Below are 21,210 nucleotides of genomic sequence, written 5' to 3' on the forward strand. Positions count from 1 at the left end.
AGTCGAATATCGATAGCTCGCCAATTGCATGCAACGCGCGCTCTCTGTCAAGTTCCGAGTTAACTACACTTGATGGCCCGCACTCTTTCATGGTGTGTACTACGACGATAGTAATGTGTTAGTTCAGGCTCGCATTCACATTTTGTTTTACTATTTAAAGTTGAAGAAAGGTTTTTGTTGCAGGACTTATTAATTTAAATTGTTCGGCGTGCTCTTGTATACTCCACTTTTAAATAAACGTACTTTCCATGAATGGGTTTTGTTGTTATGAATAACTTCACCTACAAAAGAAATTTTTTTTCACATTAAAATCGCACCCCTACTTTTCAAACTTGATTTTAGTATAAAATTTGCAACTATTATGCGATAAAACACTGTATTTATAATATGTTAAATTGTTAAAATGGAATACTATTAGGTCACCAGCAATTGTTATAAATTCTTAGCACGTAAAATCATGTTGGCTTAAGTTCTTAGTACCGTTTACATGTGGTACTATTATGATACTACTCTTTAACTGGTCCAAATTCATAACAATAAACACTTATATCCAACTTTGCTTTTTTCATGCAAATGAGAGATTTATTCTTACATGTACATCAATTACCCAACTGATTTGGTTTTCTTATAAAAAAATTGCCTGAATGAAAATGTCCCTGGTAACATCTAAAACTGAACTAAACCTGAACTAAGTAGTAAACATGTGTAGTATTTGTTGGATTCAATACACAACTAAATAACTCCAGTATTTCACCTTACTTCACTTTAATTTCATACTCAAGGGGTAATATGATAAATTAATTCAGGGTTGCTACATATTTTTGAATATGAAATTCCCTGACTTTTCCAGGTTTTGAAGTTCATAAACTGCAATATTTTTCCAGCATATTTCCTGCAAGACTATCTGATAAAACTGTTTAAGAGATGTCCTTTCAGAAAGTTAATGTCTTAGCATTAGGTAACTAAAGTAGGCTACTCTTTTCAATGAGTGATTTAACTACATGCAGTTATATTACAAGAAGATTAAATAAATTAATTAACTGTTAAAAATGTACCAAAATATGAATTTTTGATATTTATATGTGTACGTTCACAACTGAACTATCACACATAAGAAAAAGATTACATTAAAAAAGAACTTGCATGTTTCAAAGAAGTAATGGTAAAGTTGCTATTTTGAATGTTAAAAATAACAAAGAAATAAATTGCTCGTAGAATGTACAGTATTTCTGAAATTTAAAAATGCTGATAAGTCTACACACGACCCCCATACAACAATAAAAATAAAAACTTGTGATAATTGGATGAACAAATTCATCATTCACAACATTTTAAGGCTGTTGCTTGGTAACTGAACAGATTTCATCTAATATAGTTGGGCTTCCTTCTGAGCCTTTTCTAAATTTTTTTTGTTTCTTTACTTGCAATGCTTGAACCATTTCTGAACATAGCTAGGCTATAATCACAGCGTGCCATGAAAGTTACAAGAATTATTCCGTCTATTGCGCGCATCGATTGATCAAAATCGCTAAGTATCGGTCTCAATGTACATCACAGCAATATTACTGCCTATAGATTGGTCGAAATCACAGGACATGCAATAAGGTCTATTGTGGTTTGTTAAATACTGTCTTGTCAGTAGTGTTGGCGACATGACAGTTAAAAATTACAGGAGAAAACAAAAATGTTTTCTGCAACAAATTGAAAAATACTACTTTAACAGCTTGGGAGGAAGTATGTATAGTAATTCCAGAAATATTTTCGATTTCCCTGACTTTTCCAGGGTACATGGAATTCCTTGACATTTCCGGGTTTTCCCTGAATGCAGCAACCCTGTAATTATATATATAAAAAAAATTATGTCATAAAGGGTTCCCACCGATTATAGTTACGACCTAAAAATACTTTTTTTTAGTGGTTTTGGAATGAATAAAATCCTTCAAAAATTGTTACAATTCATTGGCCCCTTGGGCGTGGCTCTTTTCCACAGTCCTCATAAAAGTAGCCAAAATATTCTTTTTTAATAAGCAACGCTTGTAAATCTCTGTATATGGAGGTGCCATTCTACTTCTGATAACTTTAGTTTTATTTGGATAGAGTTCTAACACTTTAAGCACATTAAAGGTACAGCAATAAAAGCCAGAATAGCACCTTCATACACAAAACTTATAAACTGACAACTCATAATTTATGGAAAAGAACTGTCTGTAAATCGAAGACAAGTTAAGTAGATTTTTTCTTGTCGCCAATAATAATGTTTGAGTTAATATGTATTTTACATTAACTTGAACTTTTTTCTAAATAGTTTAAGAAATAAAGTAACACAAAAGTTTTGTTCCTTGTCAATAAGATTATCACATTACATAATGTACATTATTATTAAGGTCAAGTGAAACGAGTGATATGGTATAACTTATGGCAAAAATAAAAAATGCTAATATGAGCATGATTATAAATAGATTGACAGAAATAATTTAAACCAAAGCACTAGTGGAAGTACGGTAACTGTATTAGTAATATTAGGTGGAAGACGCATCTACGAAAAAACTAGTGTGAGACCCCACCACCTCAAACAAAACAACTTTAATCTTTAACAGATTCATTGCACTGGTTCAAAACATTTTTCGACTACAGAATATAAAATACCATTCTTTAAAAATAGCAGTCAATATATACAAATATTGGTCTATAAAGTACAAAATATGTAAAGATATAACACAAAAAATAAATCAAAATTATCAAACAAATCTTCAATATATACAAATACAGCACACCTAACATAAAATGTACAACAATAAATTAAAGAGGACATGGGATGAATTCATAAAATATTTGTATGGTTAAGATAACAAGTAAAATAAAAGCCATAACACACAAAAAATTAAAAAAATATATATAAATCAAACTAATAGCAAAAATAAAGGCATAAGTTTTTGGGAAAAAAAAAAACTAATGCAAAATGTATCAAACAAAATATAAAATTTGTATTACATTATAATCCATATTATTTATATATTTTTCAGAAGAACTCTGTTACAATATTTCTGCTTGTAGCAATTTCACAGTATATTAAGGTAGCTTGCTCCGCAAAGTTGTTTATTTAATATAAAATAAACATATTTTAAAACTACCAGGAAGAAATTTATAAGTCTCTTCAGAAACCTTAGAACAAAGTTTAACTGTAGCCCCATTTCCTCATTCTTAATATACAAAATTTCCTTAAAATTGAGTAAAATCACAACTCATGTAAAACTTCTAGTTTAAAATTGTTTTACTATTTTACAATTAAATAAAGAATAATATAAATAAAGGGTTCAGGAATAGAGGCTTTTACGTTTGAAACATTTCATGAATTACATTGAATCACAGTTTATTAGATTTTTAGGTTACTACTAAACATACAATTAATTAATGAAATAAATACGTATTCTTTCAAGATTTATCACAAAATATTATAGTGGAATTCTCAAGAGAGAGTTATGTCATTTGAAAAGATTATACATATACAGTGTCACAGAGACAGTTTACATTCTCTTCCAGTTTATTTACTGAATTACCTTTAGTTTAATTTAGTTCTGACAATAGCAAATTTCCTTTAAAACAATTACTCCGTAAAGCTGATAAAATGACTTAGGCCAATGGAGCTGCTATAGAAAAAAAAAAATACCCAAAGAGTATGCATAGTGACACTGTTGTAGATAATCATTGTCCACAGCAATAAACTACAGTAACAACTTCTTTTGTCAACTGTTTTTACATCAAGATTCCATACTACTGATGATTCATTTATTTGGCATGAGTACTAGTAGGTTTGATATTAGGGAATAATGATGTCAGTAATGTTACAATTACTATTAATAAGGTATTCTGGTCATAGCAAAATTATACTGGCATTCAGCAGTTTGAATTAAGGGTCAGTCTCACCTGCCACATAGGTTAGCTATGTTTCAATAATATTTTTATTAGACTAAATCTGCCAATATCTAATAAAAGTAAAATGTTACGTTTTCTTGAAAATTTTCTTTACCATATCTTTACTAAATGCTGCTGACAAGCTGGAATGTCAAAGAGATTTTTCACATTTGAAATTAAACATTCTAATCATTTCATCACAGTTATATCATAGAAGTTAATTATTTTTTATGTTTTCATACATGAGTAATGCATACAAATGAAGCTCGAGAGAATGAGTTTTGAAACAGTTTTTCATAAAAACTAAATTAAGGAGTAAAAGGAGGTTAGCCCATGGCAGGTGAAACAAAAGAGGTTTAACATAAATATTTGAGAGTATGCTGTACTATGGAATTTTTTTGGATAGTATGAAGGAAAAAAAAAATTATTTGGAGCCTCGCAGAACAAGAGAGAAATGTGTTGGATATTGCTACGAGCATAAGTGTTCCCCCACCATCACTCTGCCTCTGCTCCACTCCTTCCAGCCCTCAGACTATCTCTCGGAGGGGGAGAGGGGGGAGGGGCCGCCCTTTCATCTCGTCAGTGCTGGGTATGCCACATCAGCATGTTTTATTTCACGTACACTCTTTACTAACATGCCTATGCAGATCTTGCACGACTGCCCCGTGTTTTCTTTCTCTTTCACTTCAGTTAGTTCCCTTACAACTCCGTTTCAGCGAGAGAAAATAATCAGTACCTTCAAATTAAAAAATAATATTTCAAAATAGAATCTTACATTTTGCAAATATAAAACAAAAAAATTAGTTCATGTCTGAAAGTTTGAAACACCATTTTAGTAATTATAATACCTGAAGTGTTTCAAGACATGACCAGCATTTCTGAACGAGGTTCATCGCAAGCTTAAATTGGGTAAAAATGTGTTTATGGTAACATGATGAATATTAACTACAGTAATATACACACTATCATTCTTTAAACTGTAAGAACACTTTAGGGCACTCATTCCCTATGCTGTACAAGTACCTTAGTGGAATGTTGACATGGCTTGCATGAGTCAGTTAGTATTCAGTCTAGCAGAACCAGAAACTACATCAAATTACAAGCAAGCAGTCAGGTTGAGAATGCTTCACAAACTCAATTGCAAAAATCAGTTTATAGTACCAGTCAATTGCGACAAGAGTTTTTCAAATACAAGTATTTTCTGTAATTTAAATGGAATTTTCCCTTCTGTAAAGGCTGTAATTATGAGCACTTAATGATTAATAGCAAGTTAATGCATCTTAATTTTAAAAACATGAACTGGGTTTTAGAGAACTTAGTTTATAAAATGATCCTCTGTAATGCTTGAATAATCACTACACTTTTACAGAATGGATATAAGGAAAAAAGATATGGCAAATTTTAAATATCAGTGGTACTCTAACCCATTACATTGAATTCTAGAGAACTTCATATTATTCAAAGTAGTAAAACTCCTCTTATCCGTAAATATTTTCTTATGGCACCAAATGTTACTTTTCAATTACTTTTTTGCCATTCGAAGTTACCATAGTTATTGTCTAACAAAATATTTGAGTCGAAAAATTGTCACTGTTAAAGATTCTCGAACGAGCATCACCACCATGCAACAGTAATATTGTCTTGGAATGACTGAGTATAGAACTTGGGGTAAACAGCTTGTGTGTTTTTGCTTTAAGACACACACTTCCTACCACTTGTTAGTTTACAACAAAACTATAACTAAGACTTTAGTTTAGCCCTGAGGGTTAATATTTTTGACCTGAAGTAAAAGTCAGCAAAAAAAAGTATTCAAAAAATATGTTTTCTGTTTCACTACAAAGTGCTTAAAATATGGAAATGTACACTCCCCTAGGCTCCATCAAAAACTACATCTCCACTGATGACACGGTTCCTTCTTACTGTTTAGAGCAGTATCCATTGGTGTAACCTCTCCTGTTTTATCTTTGGGATGTTAACTCCATAAAACAATTTGGTGACCTACCAGTGAGGACAGGAGTGACTAAGAAGAGCTCATACCTTCTAAATGATCAAGCCACACCACAAACACACAGTTGGACAGCAAGCAATCTTTACGAACCTCAATGCTTATCAACAGAAACCAGTCTACACCTGTGCGAATATCAGTTTTTTAGTTCAAATTGAATACGAATATGAATAGCAAATTATCCTCTAATACAAATATTAAATTTGAATAGTAAAAATGGTAGTTGGCAAACCACAATTTTTTTTCATTTTTAAATTTGGAAAAAAAAAGTGTTATTATGCAGCTAACCTAACCTAATGAACCTTTTACTTCAATTTTATTTGCTTCATTATCCAGATTAAGCTACTTTACATAGTGACTCGGAAAATTTTCTCAAACTCAAAAATACCACGAAATCTGATCCATTTCACGAAAAATGTGAAATTTGTTTTAAAATACTATTTGCAAAATAGTGAACAAATGAGCTCATATTTACATATTTAAACCTTAGTTATTCCCGATTTTCCATTGTTAATGTCAGCTGGTAAACTGTTTTAGTTCAGCAATATTACAATCCCATTTGCTGCTAATTTCCTCTGCAATCAGGAACAATTATTTACACTTGTCTGTTTCATAATAGAGACATACAGCAAGTAAGCTGCTACTGTGCCGCATGGTGGTAGATCGATTGTGACAATAGATTTACACGCTGTTGCAACTTTCATGTCCACTTCCCTTAATGGCCATCACAAAGGGAGTGTTAGTGTTTCATGTTGTAATTGATGGTTATTGATGTTTATTTTTTCTTACTACTGGTATATGTGATGAAATAAATACAGTCAATGTAATTTTTTCCGCTACTGTTTTGCGAGACTTTGAAAACTTGTTGCAGATTATTGTTTGTGGTTTTCCTATGTGGTTCAGTTAAAACACCTAAACTGGGTATTTAAATTGCTCAAATAACTTAAACCTCAACAGTGAGTATTGGAATACGACAAACTAAAAATTTGTAGCAAATTAAATATTTGTTATTTCGAAATGATAGCATTCGAAGTTGAATCAAATATACAAATAATAAACCAGGGGCGTACGCTGGATGGGGAAATGAAAGACAATTTCCCCTTCCTCCTAAAAAATCTACAATTCCCACAATAAAAGGAAAGAATTTGAAAGCAACCAGCGGGCAAAGTGGCTCTACAAACATCCCTCACTCCATAACGAAATTCTGCATACGCTTCTGCAATAAACTATTTGTATTCGTATTCGAATAGATATCACAAACTACACTTTGGTCTGTAAGCTCTTTTACTCAGATGGCATGAACCTAGCTTATCAAACTCACTGTGTTTGGCTGCTGTATGATGGCAATTAAGTAATTTTCTGGGTAGATATTTTCATTGACAATACTTAGAAATCACATTTGCTTCAGATGTGAATGTATTTGTGTAAAGCATATATCTGTGTGAGAAACTAAAATTCACATTCCTGCCTTTTGGAGACCATTACCTACTCATTTTTACAAAACAATGATACCAGATATGAACAAAATACAAACAGAAAAGAAAATTCAATAAATAGTCTATATTTTTCACAATAAAGATGTGTGTTTGGATACATTTACATTCTGTTTAAGATAAGGGTAGAACTTTGACAAGTGCTTCAGCAAACTTTAGACTTTGAAAACTTAATATTCTTAAACAACTAACAAAATAAATATTATTCACAATTAGCTAGTTTGGTGCAACATCAATCTGTTTTGTTTATTGCAACCCAATATTGAACATTCAACATCTAAATGTTCCTTGCAGTACCTGTCAAAGTGCTCACCATATTGTGAGCGAAGTGTATGCCCACCCATTTGCACAGTCGTGACTTGAATGAAGGAAAGTATTACTCCATTTGATTAGTCTGACTGTGTGCAAGTCAACCTTAGTAAGACCAATTACTATTTGGGTTACAAAAACACTATTACTAGGGAAATGAACTGGATCTTAAGTACATCATGTCTAAAAAAACATTGTTCTACCTATTCTCTTGATTTCAAGTTGTACTATCAGAATTCTGTTTGCAACCAAAGTAAGATAAACACTCACAGATTCCAAATGTTGAAAAACCTGCTGTATGCATGCACAGTGTGCTGAGCAAATAAAAAGAAGGTATCGTCACAGACGTGGAAGGCAGGTACTTGAGCTGCCTGGTGGCCCCGTAGTCACTGACCTCACGCGCGAATACCTTCAAGGATTAGGGCATCGTTGTCTCACCACCCCCATCCCCTTGCCCCCTTCCTCGGCGTTGTGATCTGTCCCTTAGCGGCCTGGAAACCCCGTGAGCTTACCGAGGCCACCAAGCGGAGTGGCGTGAACAAGCACCGCTGTTCTGGACGCTTTGAGCGTCGGGTCACCCGGGATGACGTGACACGCCACAACCACTCCAGTCAGTTCCAGAAAGACGGCCCACAGGTATATAAGCGGTGATACCGGCCTCTGCAGGGGTTCCAGCACAGGCAAGTTGAGTGAAGAGTGAGTTCGGCGAGGAGGAGAGACCCCCTTTGCAAGCAGCGCAGACGCGCAGCAACGGGACTGTGTGTGTGTAGACAGGTGCGAGGTAAGGGAAGAACCACTGTCGAGCCTAGCTCCAGTGAGCAGTGTGAACTATGGACTCGACAGATACTTAGTGATTTGTGAACAGACATTAAGTGTGGTGATTTAATTAGTAATGTAAATATTAGTAGCAAATAAAACTGTATAAAATTAACTGGGCTATCCTTACAAACCCGTTTTCCCCACCCGTAACAGTATAATATGAGTCTGAATTCGACCTACAAACTTCAGCTGCTGATTAATCACGACAAGTTGAGAAGTTCTTTTCGAGGATAGTATACGGTCTTTCAAGTTGGGGCTGAAAAACATTTTAATTGCATGGATTATATTCAATTGAATGAATTTCCACAACTAAATTTTATCACTGTCACAAATTTATTTTATTGAATTAATTGGAAAAACCTTTATTTTTCATACTTTTTACTTTTTCACATACTCCAATTATTTCAAAACATAATTTTGTGAAAGTGACAAAGTTTGCAATGGTTTTAGAACTTCATTCAATTAAACCGAATTCAGATTCCCAGTGTTCCATCTTAGATACTTTATTATTTACAGTAAAAATATTGTTCAGTTCCAACTTCAACCTTGGGAAGTACACCAGACTATAAGTTGTATATGTAAAGATTTTAAACTTATTTTGTTGTGATGAACCAGCAGCCAAAGTTTTCATTTTAATTCAGAATATAGAGAATTTTCATTCTGTATACTATACCTATGTGAATTTTTTTTTTCATATTTACAAGCAAATTTTAATGTCAATTTTATTTATAATACTGGAATACCATGGAGAATGGTGGTTAATGGTTGCCTTTCAAAGGCTAAAGAACCAATTGCCCCTCAAGCTTCAAAGCAGCAGAAAGTCAAGTTCGAAAAGTTAGTTTGAATGGTGAGTGATGAGTTGGAAGTACCTCCCTTAATGATGTGGGATGTTCTTAGTAGGTGTTTGAAGTTTTAAAGCTTGCTATCTGCATGGACATTGCACACTCTGTAGCTAGAACATGAGGGCAGTGCTTGAGAAGAACAATTTCATACAGAGGTCTGCTATCAGAGTTGAGAATACCTCCCACAAGGTGCTGATCTCCAGTTAAACAACCTTGCAGAGCACAAGAGTGGTTCTTGTACAGTAAATCTAACAAATTATGCTAAGCGGCATGCTAATTTGAATATGAGACAAGCTATCGCATCATAAACAAAATTGTAGCGAGATCCTTAAAAAAACCATGTTGAGTGTTCATCTTAATTTTTTTTGATAGCAAATCTGGAACCAAGAAACAATTTTCAGAAAATGGTAAAATAATATTTTTCAGACACCATGTCTAAATGCACACAGTTGCTGCCACACTGTGGTTCCTCTCTCTACAGCATTAACACAATTTGTCACTATTCACACATATGAACAGATTAAAATTACAAAATTTTTAAATACAAACATTAAAGCATAAAATTCCATAGCACAGCCACACTCATCACCCAATTCCAACATTTTGCCAAAATATTCAAAGTTACAATACTAGCCTACAGGCAAGTATTATTAACTGTGTTACCAGAACAAAAGCATCAAAATACTGATGATTATTTTTGAAGGCGTGCAACTTCTATGTTCTTGACAAATTCTCTCTTCCTAATATTCTGTGTATCAACATGCACACCCACCCTCTTCACTTTTTGATTCATTTGGTGCATCTTTTAAAATCACTTCTTGCACTAAAAAAAAACATTAAGGAAAATAGGCGAGAAAATTAAAAGCAAATTATTAAACACACATGCATTACATACAGCATATATAATGTGACTACTATAAAAGAACAACAAAATAAACTAAATAATTTGTAATCAAAAGAAGCATAAACCAATGAGAAATAAACATTTAGTAAAGTTATGTGCATTTTAAAAACAAGCATGTTTGAAAAAAGGAACAATGTTGATTTTTGTATGAAAAGTGATCTCGCAGTGCAAAAAAAAAGAAGCTTCTCATCAAACAGGCAGTATGGCAAAAGTGTGGTAGTGCATATATTAGTCATGCACTACAACAGATAAGGGGTCCCCGTGGCATGGTCGCTAATGCATCACACTCGTATGGCAAGGGTCGTGGGTTTAATCTCAACACCCCAGCATGACTCGCATTCCGAGCACTGAGTCTGTATCAAAGTCGTTCGGAGCCCACTATCATCTTGGCAGTCCCGTTTCCTTAAGCCTCTGTGCATAACCGAGAAACGTATAACCTCACAAAACCAACATTCTATGACATATTTCATAGATTACCAAATTAATATTTCTTCAAATTAAAACTAACGTTGGAAAATTTCAAAACTCTGTAGTGCAATTAATAAATAATATAATTCTGCAGAAGAACTGAGAATTATCTGTTTGGAAAGTATAGTTTGCTTGTACAGTACTATTAACACTTGGCACCAATGCATAGAGCTCGCAGCTTGGTCCAAGCACTCGAATCCAAAAGTGGCTCTCTGTGGCAGTGATCCCAAACACATCACACTAATCCAGTGCATGCCAGCTACAATACTGTTAGAGCAAACACAACCTGTTACCATGATTGGCAATTGTTAACTCTTTCGTAGCTGTATTTTGTAAGGAAAACAATTAAAATCCCCTGAACATCAAGCTAAGTGATGTGTCTGAAAAACCAAGTTGCTGAAAATGGCCACAAACTCAGGCCACAAACTCATGCTTGTCTGCAACCATCCAGTAGAACAAAAATATGATGCATCTCTTTTATAAATTTTTTGATCATGCTGTTAAAATTAAACTGACATGGATATTATCAGTAAGCAGCAAATACAGAAATTACATTGTAAACAATTAACCAACCCCATGACTGCTTCTATTCACAGAAACTTCAGAACCAGTGTAGCAATACAGAACTGATAGAAGATAAAGAGTTATTAGTTATGAATCATCTTATGTCTTCTTAAAATGGGCTGACTACTTTTGACAACTTGCATAACACTAAAGCTTTATTAGTATGGTAATGAACACAAGCTTAGTCTATAAAACTTAATTCACTTAGTTGATAGTGTTTTGTTATGCGCTTAAATCCTGCATTGGTTTTCTAAGTTTCACTATAAAAATATATATACTTTTACTTTTTATGTCATCTATATACACCTACCCCTTGAGGTAACAGTAATTAATCCCAAGAGAATTGAGTTCTAATCAAAAGAGTACTAAATATTTTTTTTTGCTTTAGGAATGAAAACTATTGGCAATAATTTTTTTCCGGCAATGAAAATATGTGAGTTTGCTTAATTATATATCACTGACAGGCCCAATTATCAGCTACTAATTGTTGATGTTCCTTTATTGGTGAGGGAAACCAGTGGGTGATGCAAATTTCGGATTTGGGTGGTGTGGATGGTCATCTTTCTTTCCCTGTAGCATGAGCTACAGTGCATCCAAACATTATGTGTAATCACTTGCATACAGGATGAGAAAGCGTCCCCAAGTCTTAGGAAACAACCTTTCTCTTTGTCGGGAACCAAAACCACTTTCAGAGAGGGTAAAACAATATGAATGATTGTAGGATAGTATTTTGAATATTGAAATATTAATGTAAAATTGTCACTAATATTTAGCAAATGATATTGTTGGTCAATAATAATACATATGTAAAATAAGAGATAGTTCTAGAAATTAAGAAGTGTTGGTACAAATGGCATTGGCTGGAAGCGAGTGGACAGAGCTTGGGTGAGACTGGAATTGTTAAAAAATATATATATATATATATGGTGTTCTCGGTGATGGTACAGGGCATCGGTTTCTAACACACAGCTATTTTGAAAGCATCAGTGAAAAAACCGCCTCACCGCCTAGTTGTATTTGATTACAAAACTGATGTCTCAGCACTGAGCTAAGAGGAAAAGTTTCAGGAAGACCACGTCTATAGCAACAGCCCAAAAAAAATGGTAAAGACATACATAAGAGTTGAAATCCAAGAAATTAAAGGTATTATTATTGATTCCTCGCTCTCATATTTCCATTTTGTTAGCCAGCTAACTACAAAATTTAAGTAACAATTGGCAGGGTGTTGCTACATACAGAATGTATCCAAAACAAAAACGTCAAACTAAAGGTATATTTGGAGGACATTTTGAGGCAGAACTGTCAATGAATAAAGGTTTATAAATGCTGATTTTTATTGCTGGAGTTGTTACAATGTCACCGAGATACACTGAAACCCTGTCATGTGTGAACAGTACAAAACACACCGTACATATGTAGCGGGAGTGCATGTGAGGCTGGCTATAGCTCTGGATGTGTTGTGTACCTTTGTGTTGTGCAGTTACTCCAGCAGTTCAGAAGTGCATGGACCATCGTACCATATCAGTTGGTGTCCCAGACAATTATGTGCAGGCTACAAGACATGTAGTGTGAACTATTTGTGTTCATCACTGACTACATTATAGACAGTATTTAGTTGTGTACCTTCCACACAAGAATCTAGTGTATCTCATTATACATAGTAATAGCTCTAGTGATAAACATAAGCATTTATGGACATATATTCATTGACATTTCTGCATCTCCCATATGATGTTCATGTTTAACCAAAGTTTTGACATGTATTTTAGATACACACCATATACATATTCCAATGTCATGCTCACATTCAAAGAATTAGGACTCTTACAATGTGGACAGTATCAAACTTTAGTGAGCCTCTCAGCATGTGGCTATTCAGTTGGCTAATAGCAGGCCAAATATTTCTTAGTTGGCTGGATGCTAACATTATCCTTGTGTCGAGAAACAATATTATTAAAATGGATGCACTGTTTCATTCCTAAGTGAAATAAGAGATGCATATATCCTACATTTTGATTATGGAATTAATAGGTATAATGAAAATTTTACTTCAACTGTTTGGTACACATGTGCCAGTCACAAAATATAATATTCTCTTAAAATCATTTCTGCCACAGACTTATGAGAAGGCAACACAAAAAATAATTGTTTATGTGCGGAGGATATCGAGTTTAGGGTAAAAATGTTTAAGTACGCAAATGTAAAACAGTTCTGTCTGCTTTTGAATAACACCATTACCAAAAAAGGGAACTACAGTTTGTCACGAACGTTCCGCAGTTTATAATATAATTCTTGCAAAGCAGATTCTTAGTAACTAGTTCTTACAAACCAATTTTTCTTAAGTCGCATGTGAAGAAATATAAGAAATCGCAGCTATTTTGTGATTTACTCATGCAAGTCCCTTAAATCAGAATATCAAAACGGCATACAACGATGGCACATTTTTCTTAAAATTGCTTAACTAATGTGACAGAAATGTATACTCATAAGCAGGAAAAATAAGAATGCAGGAGAATCCACACAGTATGCTTTTCCAAATATATTTTCCTAATTTATATAGTCCAAATTATCATGATATTCTACAAAAACTAAATATTTCAATTATTTAATGAATTAATTGTCCCCGACATAGCCATGAACTATACGTTAACAGAGAAGCCTCTCCAAACTTCAGAGAAATTTATCAAACAGTGAACTTAACAACTAAAACAAAAACAAATTTTAAGTAAATAAGTTTTTAGACAAACAATATTAGTGAAAATGTTCATAGAGGCTGACAACCAGCCACCCTTTAAATTCCTATTTAATGATAGACATTAACTAGGTTTCAAAATTACAATAATAATGAATGATTTTCATTTTCATACAACTAAAAATTGCATCTACGTATATACGGAAAATAAAAAAAAATATTGAAGATTTTAGAAAATTGCTGAGTATTTGTTGCCCAATCATGTTGCAAAAATGACAAAGAAAACAAGTTTTTAAATTATTTTTAAGTATAATTTAAAAAAAAATAATGGGGACAAACATAATCAGGTGATAGCTAACATAAAATGGACTAAATAACCAAAAAAGTAACGATTTTGAGTGCACAGAGGGCATTCCTCCGCAGTGACATCCATAAGCAAGCTCAGGGAAAGCAAGACCAGGCAACAGCCAACTAGGGCATGTACTGTAGGCGAGGTGGTTCACAATGCATGTATACAACAGTCCTGCTTTGTGCCGTTATCTGGATCACTTGCTCCCTACAAGATGAACTGACCACGCAAGACCTTCGCCAGACTTGATTACTCTAGATTCCTGTCTCTAGGGACACAAAGTGTGGTGCATGCTGGGCCAGTTCTGGACATGCAGGCATTGGGGACACTTCTACAGTTGCAAACAAACCTGGGATCTCAGAGAGGGTTACAAGTTCGTGTTTCAACGAAAAACTGCTTGGCACTACCTCCACACAAAACAGTACTTTGATAACCGGATGTCAAAGGGGTGCTGAATTTTGGCATTGGGGGTTTGCTGTGTATTTTAAGATGTATCGTTACAGGTTTAGAGAACATTTTTTTCTTCTTTTTCTAGCAATAACTCCCCCCCCCCCCCGGCCCAACCCCCAATTATATCCACATAGTCTCTGTAAAGCAAGTATAGTCAATATTTAGTAAGATCACAAGTTGATGAAATTTTTCTGCTGAAGTGGTCCTGAGTAAAGGGTACAAGGGTAAAAACTCCTAATACAGTAACAGGGGTACTAATGCAAGAATGGCACTTGACTGATTAGCATCTTTATTTACTCATCAGTTTATCTTCTCACACAAGGTTTCCACATAATATAGCACTGGTCTGTAATTCTTTTCTTCTTTTTTTAAGCCCTGACACCATTACTGCTGATTCATATTTAAAATGACCTCCTGAAATGAAATATGACCACGGGTTTCCCCCATAATCCACCGTTTTTTGGGCAAGGGCCCCCCCACCTATTTTTATCACTTTGATAATTTGAAGGGATGAAAAGTGTTATTTGAGCCTTTACATTTCTTCTGAGGGGCTAAAGAGGTGAAATGTTTTAAAACATGATCATTTGTAGCAATAGGGTACATTTGGGGGGGGGGGGGAGGGGGGGGGGGGGGTTTGCTACCTTAAATTCATTAAAAATGATTGATTTCCCAGTTTTTAAATTAATGTTTTCAATTGTAAAGATTAATAAATAAAAACATGTAAAGAATAATAAATAAAGAAGTAGCTTCTCTGGTGCTTCCTTTCCTTTTGTACCCTGAGGTAGAAGTTTCTTATACCAAAAACCAGCAGTATTCTGCCAACATGCTCACATTCCACTTCCCTGATGTGTGATGTCTTGATGGAACCGTTCTCCGTGTTCAACCGAAACTGCTCCTAAATTTTCAGGGAAGAAGTTCAGGTGAAAGCGAAGAAAATGCACTTTAAGAGACATGCTACCTCCCATGGCCTTGTACGCTGACAGCAATTCCTCAACATGAGCCACATAATCATAACTTTTGTTGTTACCCAAAAAGTTCTCTCACTAGTTTCGGAATGCAAACCAAGCTTGTTTGATTCAGGTGTTCAATAAATTTTGAATCTTAGAAAAGTTTTCTAATCTGCGGGCCTACGAAAACTACTTCCTTGATTTGGTCTCACTGAGACAAGGAAATTTAGTTTTCAAAAATTGATTTGCATCACCTTTCTAGTCCTTTGCTTTCACATACTGTTTGATCAATTCAAGTTTGATGCGAAAAGGTGGTATGTAAATATTTTTGTTTGGGACCATGGGGTGTACATGTCTCTTAAAGTGCATTTCCTAAACTTACACCTCTACCTCTTTCCTGAAAATTTACAAGCAGTTTTAATTAACACGGGAAATGGTTCCATCAAGACATCAATAAATTCTAGAGGAGATTTTCAGGGAAGTGGAATGTGAGCAAGTTGGCAGATTACTGCTGGTTTTTGGTACGAGAAACTTCTACCTCAGTACAAAAGAAAAGTAAGCACCAAATGAAGCTAATTATCTTCTTTATTTATTATTCTTTGCATGTTTTATTTTACTATTTATTTATTAACCTTAACAAGTGAAAAAATTGCTAAAAAAACTGGGAAATCAATCATTCTTAATTTTTTTTTTTACAATTTAAGGTAGCAAATCCCCCCCCCCCCCCCCAAACTACCCCATTGCTACAAATGTTGATGTTTTAAACCGTTTCACCTCTTTAACCCCTCAGAAGAATGTAAAGGCTTAACTAAGGGCGCGGTTACACGGGAGTCTGAACTACTTCAGGTGAACATGTTCAGCTGTTGAGTGCGGTTACACACAGTCTGAACATGTTTCGTTCGAGGCCATTTCTCATTTAACTTAAACAGGTTGGCAAAGTAGTTCAGATCGACATATCTTCTACATTAGCCTCTGATTGGCTGTTTAGAATATAAACAGTTCTTTCCAGAAATTCAAGATGGAAAGTGTTCCTGGCACAAGTTAGAGTAATATTTTACCGAATGCAAAAAAAAAATATATCAAAAGGTAATTATATACTTTTTTAAAATTGATCCTGACCTTAATTATCTTAAAACTTAACACTCTCGCTCAAACAATAATAAAAAATAAGTTTAAATTGTTTTACTGTGCATGTTGTTTGAATTCCCGATTTGTAAAAAAGTGTTGAGCAATATGAAAACACATTCAATTTCTGCTGATAATACTGTATAAACAAGTGTGAAAATCCCGCATTTTCTGGATACAAAATAGAGATCAACAACAGACATTCGTTGACAGTAGACAATCGGTTTTAGAGCTGAACACACTTTTCAGCAACTACCGTGTAACCGTACACTTTCGCGTTTGTAAACGTGTTTACTTAAACATGTTCACCTGAAGTAGTTCAGGGTCCCGTCCCGTGTAACCGCGCCCTAATCCTTTTCATCCGTCCAAATTATTGAAAAGTGATAAAAATAGGTGGGGGAAGGGAGCGGAGCGGAGCGCCCCCTGCCCCAAAAAACGGTGAATGATGGGGTCTTATTCGAATCCAGGAGGTCATTTTTCATAAGAATCAGCAGGAATGGTGTCAGGGCCAATCTTCATGCAGACCAATAATATTTTATTGAATCTTGAATCAATAGAATTCAATACAAACTAAAAAAATAATCATACTTTAGCACCACAATAGGTAACATGCATGTGTACGGTATTGAATTTAAAACTCTGTCAGTGTTTATGATTAGGGCTAAATAAAAGAATCATGTGATCCAGAGACCAAAACAAGTCCTGTAAACCTAAAAATGTGTGTTGAAAATATACATTTTTAAGTTTCTAAATTGGCCCAAAGTAATTTTGTGATTAGCTTGACGTCACCAAGACCAAATTTTCTCCTAGCATTTCATGGTCCAAAAAAATTACACTGTCGATGTAAATCTACATGCATGTAGCAAATGTTAGCTTGTTTCAATAATTCTGAGAAAATTTGTTTACTGTACACAAATTATTTGCTATATCGAGCCTGTGAATTAATTAAGAAGCTGACTTTTTTGTATTTGAAAAGACTTTTACAAAAAATTAAAAACAATATTATAGCTGTAAAATGATTAACTCTTTCAACATAAGATTTTTTTTAAATCTCATGTGTGGTTGTGATGGTCATGGAATATTTCAATTGTGTTTATATTAGTGCTGGGTTGAAAAGTCATGATTAGTACAAATACTGTATTGTGAATACAAGTTACTGTATGTATTATCAAACTACTTATTATGATGGACTGCATACTGGTTATGAAAAATACATTAATGTTTCATCGAACAGGATGTTAAAACAACTATCAGTAATAGCGGCTCATGACAACTGGCAGGCAGGAAGGCTCGGTAGGTTGCTATTGGCTGTGGCTCAATATGCCAGCAGTTAAGATACGCCCACTTGACAGGTTATGGTCTAACATGACCAGCACTCGAGCCCACAGAAAAACTCATAGACTTCACTGTTTGGTAACACCCAGGGAATGTTAAGTATTCTAATGTATAAATTTATAGTTATTGCACATCAACCTTATTCAGGCATACTTGTACACTCAGAAACTTTATCGCTTTCAACAACAAATTACTTTGTAGGTTTCGACACTAATGTATCTGAATTCAATCTTAGATCTAGGCTTATTTGACTTTATCAAGTGACACTAGACTTAGTTTTACCATTTGAATGTGCATTTGTTCGTGAACAGAAGCCAACATGTGTAAAAGACTTCCAACAAATCAACACTTAAAGTTGTAACATCCTGATCTTTGCAGCCAATCACAGCCTGATCACATACTGATTTCTAGATTTACAGGGGTTTTCAAGATTTTTTGGTACACGTGGCATTTAAACAAAATATTTAAGATTTTTTTTATGTGGCGCAGAGACAATGGTTTTAGCCATTCTTGGTCATGTAAATACTGAGTTGGGTAGAAAGTTAAGTACAGTTTCACAAAGTGACATTACAACACCACCATTTTGAAGTGAGGAGTTTCATTTCATATTTGAAATTGGAAATTTTCTTAACTCAAAAACCCTATTTTCAAGCAAACGTTCTTTTGTATTAGTAACTATAAAAGCCAATAGGATTTGAGAAATTAAAAAATAGTTCTTGTGCCTCAATATAAGGTTCAATGAAGTTATCCATGCACAGGTGTAATAATGGAGAAATCTACATATGATATATAAGCTGCTTTTATGCTCAGAGATAGTGTTTTAAGAAATTCATAGTTCACCCAATTTCAATTACAACACATTTACCAGACAAAAATTAATATACCACTATTAAAACTGCACACTTACACTGATAAACTTATGAAAAAATAAATAATACCTGCTCCACGTGTTTCTTACAGCAATACAATCAGAGTTTTTTTTTAGTACGACCTCCTGTAAAACACTATTTTGTTGGTTGCCAGTGTTTGGCAGTTTTATAAACCAGACACACCCACTTTTACAGGAAAAGTAGTAATCTATACACTTAAAATACATTATTTTAACTAAAACACAGCTACCTGTTCATAAAATGTTTTACAAATCAAAATGTTGTAATTGTCTTGTAAATAGTAAACAACATAAGTTTGTCAATGCTCAATAAGCTTATTTGCGGTTAAGTGTATGCTAACTTTAAATTACTCAATGGACATAGCTTATGTGCTAAGTTGTTACATAGGTAGTAACACATTCACTTATACTATAATTAGGGCCCCCTGAAAGTGGTAAATAAAATGTTCAGATTTCGTCATTAAAAATTAGTAAAAGCGGTGTTAAAATTCACTTAAAAACACAAAAGCGGTGCTAAAATTCACTTAAAAACACAAAAGCGGTGCTAAAAACTTGAAAAAAAAAAGTGTGTGCTACTGTAAATATATGTGAAATTATTTAAGTTGAATAAATAATTTTACTTGAACCTACTCATTACTGAATACCCCAAACAAATAGGTTACATATATTTATATGACAAACTATTAATCCCTTTAAAAAAATCTATAACACACCGTTGACCAACTAATCATCATCGTCACACCATTCGAAAATGAATGCTTGTTTACATTTTTCCGCTTTTTGGCGCGATTTAAAATGCTTTCTGCTTGATATTACGACGCTGTTCCAACTATATGCCAACGCCCCCGGCTAATGTGGTATGGCCACTCACGTAAGGCTGTTCCAAACACTGTTTGCCCAATCATCTGCTTGCTTTTGTATTTAGCCAGTGTCACTGTTCCAAGCTGACGCCAGTGCCCCGAGCGGTGTGCGTAGGCTTTAAAACCTCGCCTGTTTGTCTTATCAATCCAAACATAATGCCGGAAAGGAAAATAAACGCCGTAGTTTTGCGTATTTTTACAGTATATTTTTGGGTTTGCTTTTGTTTGCTTTAGTGCATTTATGACTAATGTTCAGTGGCGGCCATGTTGCGGTGTTTGTTTACCAGTGACGAGACAAGTCTTTTACCCAGTATTTAAATTTTGCGTAAAAACACTGCAATTTCGCGTTTTAATACTAAATTTCATGTAAAAACGCTGTGTTATGGCGATTTCACGTAAAAACTGTATTTTATGGTGATTTCGCGTTTATCGTCGTTTAATCGCGATCGCGAAAAGAACAGGCCCCTAACTATAATAGAGTGTAGGTATTATCATTTAACAATGGTCAGGTTGCCTGACCAATAAATCAAATTCCTGGCATAACTAATTATTTAAGTTTAAAAAATGTCTCCGAGAACAGGACTATTGTATACTCAGTCACCATATTACTGTAGATAACAATCGAAGAATACTGCAGTAGAACCCAAATTTTATCTAGCTAATCTAACATATACACTGCTGTTCATCAGAGCAGTGTTTCCCGAGATAAAAAAATTCTGCCCTTTCTACCATCCTTACAAAATCTATACCAAAGCCTTTTTTTCTGGTAGAGATATTTCTAACACTATCAAGCACAGATTAAAACTCAAAAGTCTGCAAATAATTCAGCTAAAAGTTAGTGAAATGATTTCATAGTAAACCTAATACTATTAGATGTATTTGGACATTTAACTAAACACATTTTTTGCTTTATTAAAATTTTTTAAACTCACATTTTTGTTCAAATCCAAATCTATTATAAAAGTAAAAATTTTTGACTAATTCCTTTTTACACCAAATAATATAATATTTTTGCTCCACCATAGATACTTTTTTTTAAACAAAAACCATAAAACTACCTTTAATGAATGCTTTCACATATAATATTTACAACGGATGTTATGATTATTAATAAGTGGTAATGCAAGTAATAAATGACTAGGAAATATCATAGTATCATATTATTTATAAATCAATGAAGCATTTGTGAATGCATTAAGTTCAAACAATAATGTAAACCATAGATAAGTTTTTAGCTTACCTGCAAT

At 34.0% G+C, this 21,210-nt stretch overlaps 1 protein-coding gene across 2 annotated transcripts in view; it reads right to left on the reverse strand.

Annotated features, from left to right (window-relative positions):
• The window catches only part of LOC134529543 (ras-related protein Rab6), a 112,353-nt gene that overhangs the window by 59,757 nt on the left and 31,386 nt on the right, over positions 1–21,210 (reverse strand). Inside the window, exon 7 of one of the 2 annotated variants that reach the window (XM_063363746.1) lies at positions 2,489–10,203. The exons of the other annotated variant lie outside the window; for it this stretch is intronic. Within the exon in view, the coding sequence (XP_063219816.1) occupies positions 10,136–10,203 (68 nt within the window). The 3' untranslated portion in view covers positions 2,489–10,135. Of the gene's footprint in view, positions 1–2,488; positions 10,204–21,210 lie in introns of those variants that run through there. 2 annotated transcript variants of the gene reach the window in all.

Source organism: Bacillus rossius, chromosome 2, assembly GCF_032445375.1.
Source record: "Bacillus rossius redtenbacheri isolate Brsri chromosome 2, Brsri_v3, whole genome shotgun sequence".
Classification (NCBI taxonomy): domain Eukaryota; kingdom Metazoa; phylum Arthropoda; class Insecta; order Phasmatodea; family Bacillidae; genus Bacillus; species Bacillus rossius.